Source organism: Python bivittatus, unplaced genomic scaffold (assembly GCF_059951505.1).
Source record: "Python bivittatus isolate LINGU-HERP-01145 unplaced genomic scaffold, Pbiv_v1 ctg000790_np1212, whole genome shotgun sequence".
Lineage (NCBI taxonomy): Eukaryota > Metazoa > Chordata > Lepidosauria > Squamata > Pythonidae > Python > Python bivittatus.
The window spans coordinates 3402541-3417979 of record NW_028277110.1 but is presented as its reverse complement, the minus strand read 5'-3'; the positions used below and the strand labels follow the sequence as shown (position 1 = coordinate 3417979).

The 15439-nt window shown below is 42.5% G+C and overlaps 1 protein-coding gene across 1 annotated transcript in view; it reads left to right on the top strand.

The window, feature by feature from the left end:
• Positions 1-274: 274 nt before the first annotated feature.
• The window catches only part of TRPC5 (transient receptor potential cation channel subfamily C member 5), a 112250-nt gene continuing 97085 nt past the window's right edge, over positions 275-15439 (top strand). Inside the window, exon 1 of the mRNA XM_088129173.1 lies at positions 275-652. Within this exon, the coding sequence (XP_087985299.1) occupies positions 275-652 (378 nt within the window). The remainder of the gene's footprint in view (positions 653-15439) is intronic.

The window sequence follows — 15439 nt, the reverse complement described above, 5'->3', positions numbered from 1 at the left end:
AAAAGAATATGGAAAATGATCTTCCCCCTCTAGTGATAATCAAGGGGTCAACAAAAGTCCTAAGGGGCGTATGATTTCTATGGTATTTACATAAAGGACATGTTAGCTGGGAATCAGGAGAGCTAGTCCCATAAATCTGGAGGACTTTAGGTTCAGGAAAAGTTGATGTGGAATGTTCTGCATGTAGTCTTTCCCAATAACGAATTTTGGAGCTGTCTCTTATAAAACCCTGCTTTCTTTGTTTTCCAAACAGGCCACCCAGTCGCTATGAAAAATGGCTCAGCTGTATTACAAAAAAGTAAATTACTCCCCCTATAGAGATCGGATCCCGCTGCAAATTGTACGGGCAGAAGTGGAGCTGTCCTCGGAGGAGAAGGCCTACCTCAGTGCTGTGGAGAAGGGGGACTATGCCAGCGTGAAACATTCCTTAGAGGAGGCGGAGATCTACTACAACATCAACATCAACTGCATGGACCCTCTTGGCCGCAGTGCCCTTCTAATAGCCATAGAGAACGAAAACTTAGAGATTATGGAGTTGTTATTGAGCCACAGTGTCTATGTGGGAGATGCGCTCCTGTATGCAATACGGAAGGAAGTGGTGGGGGCTGTGGAACTGCTTCTGAATTACAGGAAGCGAAGTGGGGAGAAACAGGTATGTCAAGAATGAATCAAAATGCTGGGTTTTTTTTAATCTCAATGGGAGGGGTGATCATATCCAAGAGATTTGCATATGCAATATTGTGAACGTGGAAAATGGGGATAGGGTGAACCCATTCAACATTTTGCTTTCTTGGTTTGAATCCTCGGGTTGATCTGATTTAGAAAACCAATTTGGAATTTGAATGAATTGCCTTTGAATCAAATCTCAACATCTAAGTTTGCAAAGCCCTCCTGGGGTTGCTTCTGTTTACATGGGATACAGTGGGGGACACCAGGATAACCTGACACATGGTGCATTTGGAATATGCAAAGCATGAACATTGGGAGTTTCTTTGCTCTACTTGCAGGGTGAAATGGGCAGCAAACCATATCAGTTGTATCGTTTAGATGAATGAAGCCCTGATGCATGGCAATTTTTAGACAGGAGAGATTTGGATTGAGAGTTATGTTCCATGCAGCTTCTCTCATGCCTCTGAAGCTCCTTTGCTGTCTTCAGCTGGAGTAGAAGATGATGTCCCTTTGTTTGTTTGCTTGTTTGTTTGTTTATGAGATTTGTCTACCACCTGAAACCAGATATACTCTAGGTAGCCCACAGAACCTGTGTATAAAACCCAACACAAAAATCCACACAATAATGAATGTATACAACATCAATCAAAATCTTACTTAATTAAAACACTAAGAGTAATATGCTAACATTATTAAATATGGTGTCAACAATTGACCCATCACCAGTGATGGAGAAAGATTCAGCTCCTATTTTTTTTTTGCTCATATTGCATCCACACAGTGCTGGTTGATAGCCCTGTTTAGTGTGACCCAGTCCCTACTAGGGACAGAAGGGTAAGAGGAATATCTGCAGGGCCATTGTGAGGATTATTCATGATATCTGATGGATAAAGTTGCTTGGATCTGCTTTAAGCTGGATTCTGTGATTGTGCGGGTCCTGCTGAGGTGACTGAAGCATGTTTTGGCTTGGTTATCTGGAATGAGCTTGAATGTCTGAATCTTGAGAAAGTGCATAGGATCCTTGAGGCTGTGAATGCAGCCATCTGTTGATTAGATCCTGGTTAGTCAAAGTCTCCTGGGAGATGATGTGTAGTTGGAACCAAGAGGTGGTGAATTCATCCTCGAGTGAAGGGATGTACTTCACTCAGTACTTAATAAAATCCCTCTTAAAGAAATCATTCCTGGACCAAACTTTGTGAATATTTTCTGACTGGTTTCCAACCTTTCTTCCTGGGGAAGGGTTTAGAGAAGGTGTTGGTCTGAAGCTTCAGAGGGCTGTGGAGGAAGCAGATTATCTGGATTCCTTCCAGTCAGGTTTCAGACCTGGGCATAGTACTGAGAAAGCATTGATCACACGGGGTTGTGAATGGGGATAGTGCATCTGTTTTGGCCCTCCTTGATCTCTCAGCAGCTTCCAATACCATTAATCATGGTATCTTTTCAGACCAACTCAGGGCACTGGAAGTTGGGGGGGGGAGGGACATGTGGTGGATCTCTTCCTCCAGGGCCAATTTCAGTTGGTGCTGGATGAAGAAGAGATCTAGCTCTAGATCTCTGTTATGTAATGTGTCTCAGGATTTGATGGTCTCTCTTCCTTTTTAAGATCTACATGAAGGCAGTGAGTGAAGTCATCCAGTAGCACTGAGTTAAGTATCATAAGTACACTGATGATACCCAGCTGTATATCTCAACCCTGGGCTGTCCAGGTGATGCTGTGAAGGTTTTATCCCATGTGTGGAGGGAGTCTGGAAGTAGATGAACAGGTTTAGAGTCAACCATAGCAATACCAAGGGACTGTGGATTTAGGGACCACCCAACTCTGGAGATCTTCTACCATTAGTTCTAGATGAAGTTGTACTACTCTAGACGGAACTGGTATACAGTTTGGAGGTCCTCCTTGACTCCTGGCTTCTGCTGGAAGAGCAGGTGGCAGCTGTGGCTTTGCCCAAATCCATCTTGTGCACCAAGATGCACCCATTCCTGGATCAGGAGGCCCTCCTGAGAGCCATTCACACCCTACCTACTTCTCATTTGGACAATTGCACCATGCTCTACATTAGGTGCCCTTGAAAAACAGCTGGAAAATATAGCTGGTCCAGACTGTGGAAGTGTGAGTAGTTATGGGAGTGTCCCCATGTGACACCACTACTGCATGAATTGCCCTGGTTACCAGTACAATTCAAAGTGTGGTGGTGACCTTTGAAGTCCTTCATGGCACAGGGCCTGGATATTTGTGGGAATGCTTATCTCCGATTATCTTTGCTTGGTCCACGGTCCCATCTATTAAACAGTGCCATCTTACTGGACCCAGGAGACATGTCTTCTCTATCAGAGTGCCTGCCCTATGGAACAGCAAACCCCCCCCCCCCCAAATTCAGTAAGCCCTAATCCTGCAGCTTTAAAAAGGCCCTGAGCTTGCTATAACCTCTATATGTAATCCCCAGTGCATTATGCTTTCCTTTATGTTTTACTTTTTTATCATTTTTCTGCATTATTGCTTTTCATCCTTGTTAGCTGTCTGGAATCACTTGGCAAGTGGATAGTCAAATACATTTAATAAAGAAATAAACAAATTGGCATTTGAAAATGCACAAAAATCAATCAATCAATCAATCAATCAATCAATCAATCTTCAACTGCCCTTTTTAAGGTAGTTTTGGAATGAGCTTTGCTAACAATTGAATCAATCATTATGCTGCGGCTTGAATTATTTAAAGCCCTCATTTCTCCTCTGTCAAGTTTTAGTCTGTAAATGCCTCAAGGCAAGAACTCTTGAGAATTGCTGTGCTGGTAGTACATAAATTATAATAACAGGTAATCACAATGCTACATTTTGGGTTCCTTGCCCCTCAAAGGTTACTATAGAACTGGAAAAAGGGAAAGTAAAGGGAATCAGAATGATCAAAGGTCTGAAAAGATCAGTGGGCTATATTTGTTTTTTTAGAGACAACTAACATGGCAATCTTATATAGCTTTCTCTGCAGAGGATTGACTTGCAGGAGATGATACAGAGAAAACTATGTAGGACTTGAAAAAAAAATGAAACTGTAAATTTCAAATCATATATGAACAGGCTGCAACTCCTGGGGGAAAATCTGTCTGTCTGTCTGTCTGTCTGTCTGTCCATCCATCCATCCATCCATCCATCCACACACACATATACATATTCATGTGCAAATACACACATATGCACGTGCACACACACACACACACACACACATTCCGTAATCTTTAGAACCCCCAGGGACCATGTTGCTGATATCATATCATCAAATATTGGAAGCCTGTAATATAAACCATCAGACTGGCTAAACACACTTTTTTTTAAATGCCCAAACTATTCATGAAAGAAGGCAAATCTTTGCTCTGGCTCATGACAGATAGTCCTCGTTTAGTGACCACAATTGGGACTGGCAGCTTGGCCATTAAGTGAAGCGATCACTAAGTGAAACTGCGACTGTGGTTTTGATCTGACTTTAGCTTTCCTTTGCTTTACAGACCTGTGAAGGTCGTAAACGTGAGGATTGGTCAAAAAGTTACTTTTTCATCACCGTCGTAACTGTGAATGGTTGTTAAGTGAGGCACTCACTAAACAAAGACTACCTGTACCTGTGTGGGGTCCTGCCACTTTGGTTGTATCTACTGAGTTCTCCCAATCATCATCAGTATAAGCTAGTCTCCGAGCTTCCAAAAGTTTGCATACTTCAATTTTCTCTTAAAGGCAGATACTGGCTAGCTGGGTGGTCTTCATTTTTCCTCATTCAACTGTTATTGGATTGCAGAGAAATAATTGTTGAATCAACTACATTCCAAAGGGAAAAAATAGATACAGGCATTTCTTTTAATGCACTGATTTACAAAACCAAGGGGACTAGAGATGCTTTGTTGTCTAAACTGCAAATTTAAAACTCTTTATTTATACATTATTTCCCCCACTTCCCCTGGTATATGTCAACACTAATCTGCATCCATGTGTTTTTCTTCCCCCTCGCCTAGGTAACAAAATACCTTGAGCCAGCTCGGGGGAGAAATGCATTTCTACCTTAGTTTAAGTGTCAGGAGATGCTATTACCCCAATCAAGTAGATTTTCCTTTAGGGAAAGCTTCAGAATATCATCTAGTAACCGGACAATGACTGCATGGGGAATGGTCTGGCCTATGAATAGAAACAAGCAGGGTTCAAAGTCAAGGGTCAGGATCAAGGGGCCTATGAGACTACAAGAAGGCATTTCAAGAAATAAAAATGAACTTTTTAAAACAATAGCTAACTTGCAAGAATTTTGGCCAGGTCTTGCAAAATCTCTGTGTTTTTTCAGGAGACTTTATCAGATTTCTGACATTTGAATATAAATACACATACAAATATATTTAGGATGGTGTAGCATCATGAATAATAACTTTGATGATGCTTACTGCCCCCAAAGCTTGCTGACTCCTGGGCCAACCAATTCCCTTGAATGGAAGAATGCTCTGGAATCAGATAAAGGGTGACAACCACCATGATAAAACAAATTCAAATAGCAAGAACACCCCCCAAAACAGCATTCCTTCAGCCAGTGATTGGCAGCCTGGTGCCAGGGAATCGGTCTTGCCTGCCTACCATCCCCAATGATGCCACAGCCTTCAAACTGCCTAATTTGGACCTTCTTGGAAGATTAATGGCATAATGTTGGAGGATGGTAGCTAGCCTTAAAAGATGGTTGATTCCTGTGTAAGTTGGTAAAAATATTTTGTCCCAAGGTTGGCTTGGGAATCCCCTTTAGATGGTCACCATTCCTGCATTTAAATAGGATAAAACATTCCTCTTTCTGTCAAGAATAGCTTAAAAGGCCAAAGGAAGATTTGGAAAAATGGATGAATGGCTTTGTCCACTAGCACATTGGCTATGTTTATGGACTCTGCTTACTGTGTTCATCTGAACCATGGTTTACTCAGCCCAGTCTTCTAAGTTCATTGTTATAATGAACCATAAAGAGCTGCATTTGAACCAATTTACCAGGCTAAATTGAGGTGGGCTAGAATGTGGCTCAATGATGTGTTCATGCAACATGTTAACTAACTCAGTTAAAGACCGAGCAGCTGTAATCTTAGGACATGCTAAATTCAGTTAGTGTAAATGTGGGGAGAGAAAAGCAGGCCTTTAGGCCTAATTCTATTTTTTTCCCTTTCTCCTTTAGCTGCTTAAGCTTGCCTATGGATCATTATAATTCCCCACCCCCATCTAGATTGCAGGATTGGTAATAAACTAATACACTAATCAAATTATGTCTCTCTGTGGATCAGCCTGTTAAATATGTTTTCCTCCCAGTGCTCAGGGGCTTTTTTTGTCTTGGAATTGACTGGAGCATGTTCATTGTTGTGGCAAAAACATTATTTTGCCAACAGAAGGGATTATTCAGGCAGGCAATGCTTTTGACAATAGTAGCACATAATCCCAAACAAACAAGGAGAACACATGCCAGTTCACTGAATCTTTTTGAAGGGGCTCCAGATTACACATCAGAAAAGTCCTTGTCTGCCTCCTGCTTCAACAGGTTGAAATCTCCTGAGTACTGACACGGAGTGGACGGAGGGCAGGGGAAAATAGCTACTCTGAATGTAAGGCAAACCACACCACCATGGATCTTGGCAGGCTGCATCTGGCCCTGCTGTTTACATTTTGCTAGACACGCCTACCCAGATCTTCCTACCTGCCGATGGAATATAATACTTCCTACTTTTTCTTCTTTCATCCCAGTGGAATGTTGGAAAGAAATTAAGTAAAAAGAGTTGCAACTCTGCCTGTCTGCACCATAATGCTCTGAAAACTGAACCGAACGGGACCAAATTTATTCGGGAGAAACCAGCCCAAGAGTGATTGTGAAAATAGGATAAATCCAGCTGGAGGCTGCAAAGGAGAGAACTCCAGGAAAAGATTCCCCAGAGCATCTGTGCAAAAGGGGCCGTGAATTGAAACGTTGAGGTCTCTTCCATTCTAAACCTGCCTCCTGCCTTGTCATGTGACCCAAACATATGCGCCAATGCAATATAAGACAAGAACCCAAATATAGAGACATAACACAGAAGACAGTTCCACCGCTGGTAAAGGGGTTGGAAGGAACTCCAAAGTGATCGTCTTAATGCTTCCCGTGCTTTGTTAAAATTAGGGTGAGGGAGTAGTGGCTGTAGAGAGTAAGGAAGGAGACTTTGATGGAGATATGCAGGAACTGTTCCCTGGGCAAAGGGGCTGAAACCTTTTTCAAGTCCAGAGCAACAAGATAACATTTAGAAGTGGCTGAGGCAGATGCCTCCCTAATTCACTGAAGTAGAAGAGGGAGGTGGAAGCACAGAGCCATCAGACTTGCAATGTTGTTAATTTTTATTTTGTGAGCTGCCCAGAGTCACTTCTGTGGGATGGACGACTATATAAATTAAATAAATAAATAAAAATAAATAGTCAATCTCAACACAAATAGTTTTAGCCTTCCTGTGGAGTTGATTGCCTGGTCTGGTCTACCTAGGGTAGACAGAAGCTTAATGCATTGTATGAACCAAACCTGTTTGAACCGTCAAGTGACCAATTTGTTGTGCAAATCCAGAAAGCAATTAAATGTGATAGTTAGGTTACATGACATATGAATGCAGCCTTTAGCATGTTAGACGTCTCTTCACTGTTGATTAGTTGATGATTATGGGGTTTTCAGCTCTGCCTTCCTCCCCATCTTCAGTGCCATTGTTAAGAATCATTCCAAAAATGGAAGGGGAAAAATGGTGTAGAAAAAGAGTTTCTAATTTCATGATTATGATTAGAAGATAAAAGCAGGCATGTAACTCCACGGATCATCCGTCTGTCTGACCTCATCCCAATCCTCAATAAAAGTTTTCTGTGTCAGCACGTGAAATGCCATTCCCTGGAAATGTTATTGCAAAAATGCTGAGATGATTCACAGGGCAGTAACTATAACAACCCAGCTCACCACTTTGCTTGAATTAGAGGTGCCTGGCAAGAAAGCAAAGAGATTTTGTGTACCTCAATAGCTTAAGAAACCTGAAAGCGAAAGAAAGCCACCTGAGGGGAAGGCGTTTTGCAAAAGTGTTCACCACATTCAGACTGGAGAGAATAGATTGATTTTTAACCTCTGAGTAAAGGTTCATGGGCCAAGTTAGAGTATGTGAGAAGTTGAAAGATCTGAATTCCCTCCTGGTACTCTTAAAATACACACACACACACACGAAGAAACAGTGGATCCATGGGGAAAAATTCCAGGGGTTGAGCTGGGACCTTCCTATCATGCTGATTTTATCACCAAGGTTAGGGGTAGAACATCAGCTCTTCAAACAAATCAGTTCCAAATTCTTTTCCATTTAAGATGTTAATGTTCTAGCCCTAAAACAGCTGAGGGTCTGACTCCCTGAAAGACCACCTCTCCCATAATGACTTTTTCCAGACATTAAGGTCTGTGCGGGAAGCCATTCTCAAGATGGCCTCCCTGTAGAAGGCTATTTATCAGCACACAACAGGAGGGGTGTCTCTTTTGGAAGTAACAAACAAGTTTAGCTTTAAGAAAGAGAAGTAAACTGTAATTGGTGGGCATAGATAGCCTTTGGATCTTCTCCACCAAATTTCTGGGTGGCAGAATTGGTTGGACAATTTAATCAGGGAAGGAGGAATTCACCCACTATTTTTCAAGAGTGGGTTTTCTCCTCAAGGCCATGAGAGGGATTCCCTCATGGCAAGAGGGAGCCCCCTTGTAAAGTCTACCTTTGGGGTTTCATTGAAGCAGGGGAACGCAGAGAGGGTGCAGGCCACTGGTGAGAAGTTGAATGAAGACAAGACATTCACATGTGCTCTCCTTGGTTAATTCATCATTAAAGAAATGTCAAAATGACAGATACTACCCATAAGAATTTCTCAATGTGCTCTTCTTTCTGAAATCAATTCCAGGAGCAAGTTCTTTCATCAATTTCAATAAGAAGTGGTTAAAAAAAAAACAGTTACAGTTCTCTGACTGGTGATATTTTAAAATGCAAATATGGGCACGTTCGAGGATATTTTGTTTTTAATCTCATTTGCCTTTTGTAGCAGCAAGGCAGGAGGACAGATGAAGAGGTTACTATATAGCTGCTTCCTTGCCTTCTGTTGTCTATCTTAAGAAACCCTCTCCCAAGGGGTGTGAACCATTCAAAAGGGCCTTCTCAAGTCATCAAGGGGTTGGATCTTCTTGAAGGCTGCTTTGAGAGGGCTTCTGCTTATCACCTGAGGGGGTAAAGATATTTCTGCCAGAACTGGCACAAAAATGAAAATGGAGGCCAATCCTGGGGGCAGAATTGGAGCCATAATACTTTGAGCACTGAGGTTGGAGAAGCTCTTTATGAAATGTCTTCTTTACCTCCCTCTCTTGGAGGGCTAAAACCCCTTTTTGACCTATAATTTTAGCAACCATCAAATGTGTACACAATGACACTAATCAAGAACTAGCTCCCAACGGGGTATTTGGTTCTTCTACTTCTGTGTAAGTATGTATTTGCAGATACACCTTCCTCCTCCTCCTCCTCCTCCTCCTGTTGTCCAACTCAAGGCAGCATACATAATGCTTCCACCTCATGTTTTCCTCACAACAACTCTGTATGTCAACTGTATGTATTTTTTTCCCCACTTCATTCACACAACACTTTGTGGGTCCATATTGGGACTTTTTCACCACTTTTCCTTTTTCTTTGTGAGGTCACGTTGTGACTCTCAGTAAATCCAGCACTTTGGAACAGCCTTCATAAATGTTCCACATTAGGAGTTTGAGCTCATAAGTCAGCCCATCCTCTAGGGAAAACCTCTACCATGACTGGCCCAGTTTATATCAGCAATATCCATATTAGATAGACTCCTAAAGTTCCCTGTATTAGTTTGGATATTTCTACCAAGTCTTGCTCCAGTGACACTTGCCAGATTGGCCCCTAAAAGCCTTATATTTCTAATTCAATCACACGTTCTAGTCTCCCAGGCACAATTGTGCACAACATTCAATTTACATTCCTTTGCATTCTTTGAGTGAGCTGTACACATGAGGTTAATAATCAGATTAAATTTGTTCTTTACTATTTCTTTACTGAAAGCTGAGTGAGTGATTCTAAAAGGTTAGATTCTGTGCTTCTATCTGGAGCTCATTGAAATGGTTACAGAATTGAGTACCTAAAATTTGGCAAATTATAAAGTTCAGTATCTTAATCTAAGGGAAGAGGAAAAGAAAGGAGGAGGAGGAGGAGAGTGGGGAGTAGGGCACGTCTACTTAAGGTCTTCTTGGTGGATTCAAGCTTTCCCAATATCCACGGTAGAGTCATTAAGTACTTCATCAATCTCTCCAAGACAGGATCTGGTGAAAGGGGTGCTGGGACAATGGGAACCAAAGGGCTAGTTTTTCCCAGAAGGCAAAGTCCAGAATCTTCTTTCTTCTCCTGTGATGTCTCCCTGCTTTCAAACTTAGGATATGACACGTCACTGGCCCATTCCTCTCAATGTTCTTTCCCCGTTTCCTGCATATGGCATGACCTTGTCCTCTTTTTCCAAGTGTTCTCTTCTCATCAGCATCTTGTGTCAACTTGCTTGTGAACTGCTGTTAGCTATCTTCTTCATGGCTTTGTGCTAACTTAGCTGCAAAATCTGAAAGAGCATGGCAATAGGTCAAAGGAAGGAGGGAGCTCATGCTACCGAGGCAAAATCAAAACACAGCTCATTTGGTAAAGCTGAACTTCTTAGCAGAACATGTGCCTATGTGAAACTGTGGGCTGTGACAATGTCGCATCAGATCTGGAATCTCCTGTGTCTTTCCTTTTATCTTTTCTTTTATACCCTGTGTCTTGCATCCTCCTCCCCTCCTAATGTTCAGTGTTATTGGCTATTGCTCCCTGTTGATTGAGAAGGAAAGAACAGCTTTCCTTGTTAAGAAAACTGAGAGCCAGTTTGGTCTAGTGGTGAAGGCACCAGGCTAGAAACCAACAGACGGTGAGTTCTAGTCTTGCCTTAGGCATGAAAGCTGGTTGGATGACTTTGGGCCAGTCGCTTTCTCTCAGCCCAACTCACCTCATGGGGTTGTTGTTGTGGGGAAAATAGGAGGAGGAAGGAATACTAGATATGTTCACTGCCTTGAGTTATTTATAAAAATAATAAAGGCGGGATAAAGAAAATGTAAAAAAACAACTTCCATTTGAGGTCCTCATGTCAGTATTCCCATGGCTGTTAAGCATATGAGCTCTTCATATACTCAGGAGAGGAAACCTTTGATAGTATAAGTTGAGGTTCTCCTCAGTGCTCCAAGTGTCCTCAGCTGCTCGCAGAAGCTCAGTGGTTACCCATATGCTCTTCCGCAGTTCTGTAATATAATTGCTTGAAATGTCAGTAAACCCCATGAACCTGGCGTCTAATGCTCAAGAGACATCTGTCCTTGTGTGTTCTAGGGAGAGATCATGTTGCAAGCTAAGGCAATATGTTTTTCTGCAAAAAATACAATAAGAATATGATCTTTTGCAGCCATCCTGCTAATCCTCTGCTGCTTAGTACAAGACATTTCCATTGCTCTAGTGTTGGATCCCATAAATCCAACCATTTGTTTCTGAGAAGCTTATTGGCAATGAACCTTTATTACTGCACGCTCAGTATATTTTCTTGCATGTTGCTCTGCTTGCTTCTCCTGAGCTGGTTTCCTGCAATGAAACAGAGGTGAAAAATTGAGAAGTCCTGAAAGTCGGGGACTCTTCTAATGACTCTTCTCTAAAAGACTACATAAAGAAAAACTATCGTAAATCAGCCTGAGAAGCGAGCTTTCTTCTGTCACTTTTATGGCCATTGCTAGCCAGTTACACAAATCCTATCCTTTTCTTCACAACTATTTGTATCTTTCCATCTTTCAGGGTAGTGGACCTGGGAGGTGTTGGAGCTTGGCTGGGATGTAATCTAGTGTAGCTTGAAAATTTGGGGAAATGAAGGAGCAAATGGAGCTTCCCGTGTTTCAGAACTGAAATGACACTGATGGATGACTGTGGCTGTGCAGCAATCAGGACTCAAAGTGGATGCTGTGTCTTTTTCTGAGCTTGGGTGCCATTTAAGGCAAGCTAACCAGGACAACATGTCTGCCATCATGCTTTCCCCCCATTGAATCTGAATAGCTTCACTGCTTACAATATCGTGTTGAAAAAGTAATTGTCAGACCCTACATTGCTGGGCATGATCAAGGAAGCAAGAAGTACCCAGGTTTCAGGAAGGTCTCCTGAATGCTAATCTGGGTAAGGACAGAAACTACAAGATACAGGCAGTCATCGACTTATGACCTTAATTGGGATCGGAATTTCTGTTGCTAAGTGATGTGGTCGTTAAGTGAGTCACCCCTGCTTTTATGACCTTTTCTGCTCTGGTGGTTAAGCAAAACACTGCAGTCATTAAGCCAATCTGTCTCCCTCCCGTTGACTTTGGTTGTTGGAAGCCCTCTGGGAAGGTCGCAATGGCAGTCCTGTGACTCTGGGATGCTGGAACCCAGAAATACATGCTGGTCGCCAAGCGCCCAAATTTGGATCATGTGACTGCGGGGACCCTGTGACGGTCCAGTTGTAAGTCACTGTTTTCAGTGTGACTTTGTAATTGGAAGTCCGTGTATCTTAAAGTTGCCAAGCTTGAGAAACACTAGTTTATTACTGTAATGTAGCCACCCGTCTTTTCATTTCCCAAGCGTCATTATGGAGCTTACATGGGGCCAAGAAGCATTCTTGCAAATAACGAAGTGAGAGGCTTGCACATTCGTTAGCAAGGTACCAACCATCAGAGTTAAAAGAGCTTTAAAAAGTTGGATGGGGGAGTGAAATTACAGATCTCCAAAATAGATCTCCATTGATGTTATAGGCACTGTTTTGCCTCTCCCATTGTAGGGCATATGCCTACTGCGGGGGGGAAAAACCTTGCCTGTTTTGAAAGTTCTCCTACTATTTATTTATTTATTTATTTATTTATTCGGCTTGTATGCCGCCCATCTCCCCCACGGGTGACTCTGGGCGGCTCACAATAAAAACGAAGAAATACAATTCTCTCCAAGATGGCTAAAAACTATAAATAATTTAAAAACATATTAAAATACCGTAAAAAACCTCCTCTAATTTTGGCCCTATAAAAATCTGTAAGATGCTGGGGGGGGGGGCAACCCATCATCCCACCAGCCATCTCCACAGGTGCGGGCCCCCTCCGGCCCCCAGGCCTTCTGGCAAAGCCAGGATTTAATACCTTTCCTGAAGGCCACGAGGGAGGGGGCGCACCGGACCTCGGGAGGCAGGATGGTCCATAGGGCGGGAGCCACAGCAGAAAAGGCCCTCTGCCTAGACCCCCCCAGTCGAAATTCCCTGACCGGTGGGGTCTGCAACCTGCCCCTTCTGCTGGACCGAGTGGGGTGGGGTGAAATAGCCGGGGCGAGGCGGTTCCTCAGATAACCTGGTCCCATGCCATGAAGGGCTTTAAAGGTGATAACCAACACCTTGACTTGGACCCGGAAGCAAATTTTGCAATTTTTTCTTTCACCCCCCCCCCCGCCATTTCTTGTTTATACCGCAGTTGAGAAGGAGAGCTATCCATCAGTTCAGTTTCCAAACAGTAGCACCGGCATCTAAACTTCTCATTATTTTTTTACTGATGCAGTAATAACTCATGACTTCAGCTGGTAATAGGCCTTTGTCACTAATGGATTACATCCAATTAACTAACAAAAAAATAAAAAAGCCACTGTAATAATCACTGATGGAGCTGGGAAACTCAATTTGCAAAGCCCGAGAAAAGCTGGGAGTGAAGGAAACCCAATTCAAGTCAGAGGAGAACTACACGGTTTAGAGATCATAAAGCGCACCTCCTACAGAGATTCATCCATAGTCCAATGGATCTCTTTTTTGTTGAGTGCCTAGTAAGCCATAACAAAAACCTGGTGACTGCGTTTAATTTGGGGGGTCACAGCTTGCACTGAAACACCTCTCTAGTGGTACTGCAAATCCTGGAGAATCCCTTTGCAGGTGGTGGCCTATTACATTTAGCCTTCTGAAAGTTTTCTGTTGGAGCCCTCAACATTTTCAAATAATTGGGGATAGGCTACATGACTGATCCAAACAAATAACCTTTTTATGATGCACACACAAAAAAAGACGTTCCATGACAGCAGAAGTAATCAAGACCAGGGCTCAGATCATATAATATGCTAGATTAAAATGCATTTAGGGAGGTTGCAGTTCAGGTTGTAGGAATACAACAATTTTCTTAGCCTGCTATGTAAAGCCATCATTGGATTTATTTGTTGGTGAATGAAAGATCTGTGTTTTGTTAACACAAGTTTAGCATATAGCATGAACACAGCCCAAGTATGTGTTCACCTGTAGGACACGTACTCATTTTTCCATTGCAGTTGATCCATTTTCTTTCCTCATTATTTTCTGCAAGAATGAAAAATTCCACAGCCAGCATCTTTTCCCTACTCATATTGGCTGGGTTCATACAAGATCTTTGTTCTTGAACCTGGCATTCTCCCGCTATGTTCCAGAATTCCTAACCAAGATGGCTAGGAGCAATTTCAGGACAGTTGACCTAACATGTCCGGAGGGTACCAGGTTACAAATTTTCATCAATCTGTTCCTTCTTTTCAGCCTCCTCTGTTGTAAGAGTTCCACTGATAGAGGAGTGGCCACAGTGAAGATGTCAAGTCCACAATGTCCAAAACCCAATTCAGAAGCATTCTCACGCAACCAGGCTTGGTTCAGAAAAATACTTCTTTATTAAGGGGTACATGTAGCTTGCAAACATGCTACATGTACCCTACTAAAGCCTTGGGTAAAACTTCCCTCTATTTATCCCCCCTCCCCTTATTGCCTGGCGTCTAGATTCCTCTTCACCTGGTGTTGACCTCTCTCCTTCCTCCCCCTCCTCCCCGAGCTCCTTCCTGGCTCTTTGGGCCCCAGCTGCCTTGCCGGCAATCAGGCCAGTCTAAATTGCCCATATATGGTTAAGCACCATCCCACCACCCGTTACTACTCCTATTACAACCTTTAATTGCAACGCCCCCCCCCCTTAGTTACAATTGGCAGAACCAAATCAATCCAACTCCCATCGAATGCAATACAATGTAAAACAACAATAGTAGGGTGATGCAGGTTCTGACAGAAGAGTTCTATTGGCCAAACACATATACTTCCAAAGATGGTATAGATATCTAGAGTGCCTCCAGCTCACTCTTTCAGAGACTCTAGGACTGAACTCAAAAGCAAAGTATACGTGCCTTTTTCTTTTTAAATGTTTGGGTTCCTTGTCAATTGTTCATTTTAATTCTAATTGTATTGGCATGTCTTTTTTCATTTTATTTCTTAATTCATCTTCTCAACTGGATTTATCTACACTGTTTGTAATTGTCTAAGTGGTGAACTGACTAGTTTTTCTTTAATTGGGTCTTGGTCTGCACACATGATCCTTTGTGTGATGATGTGGTTTCCAAAGATGTAGCTACAGTTCTATGAGAATTGAGGTATAGTACCATGACTCCAGTTCCTGTTCATGCTTCAAGGCCAAATTATACTTTTAGCTGTAAAAGCAGAAGTGACATTTCTGTAAAAACATTTCTTCTCTGCAGAAAGATGAAGAGAGGACAGAATTAGAGGAGAATCATACAGATGCATAGGAAGTTGGGTTATACAGAGTTGACCCCATTGACCATTCACTATTCTCTATTCTGGCAAAGGACTAGGTGGTGCTCATGGACACTGATGTACTTACAGACACTTCTTTCAT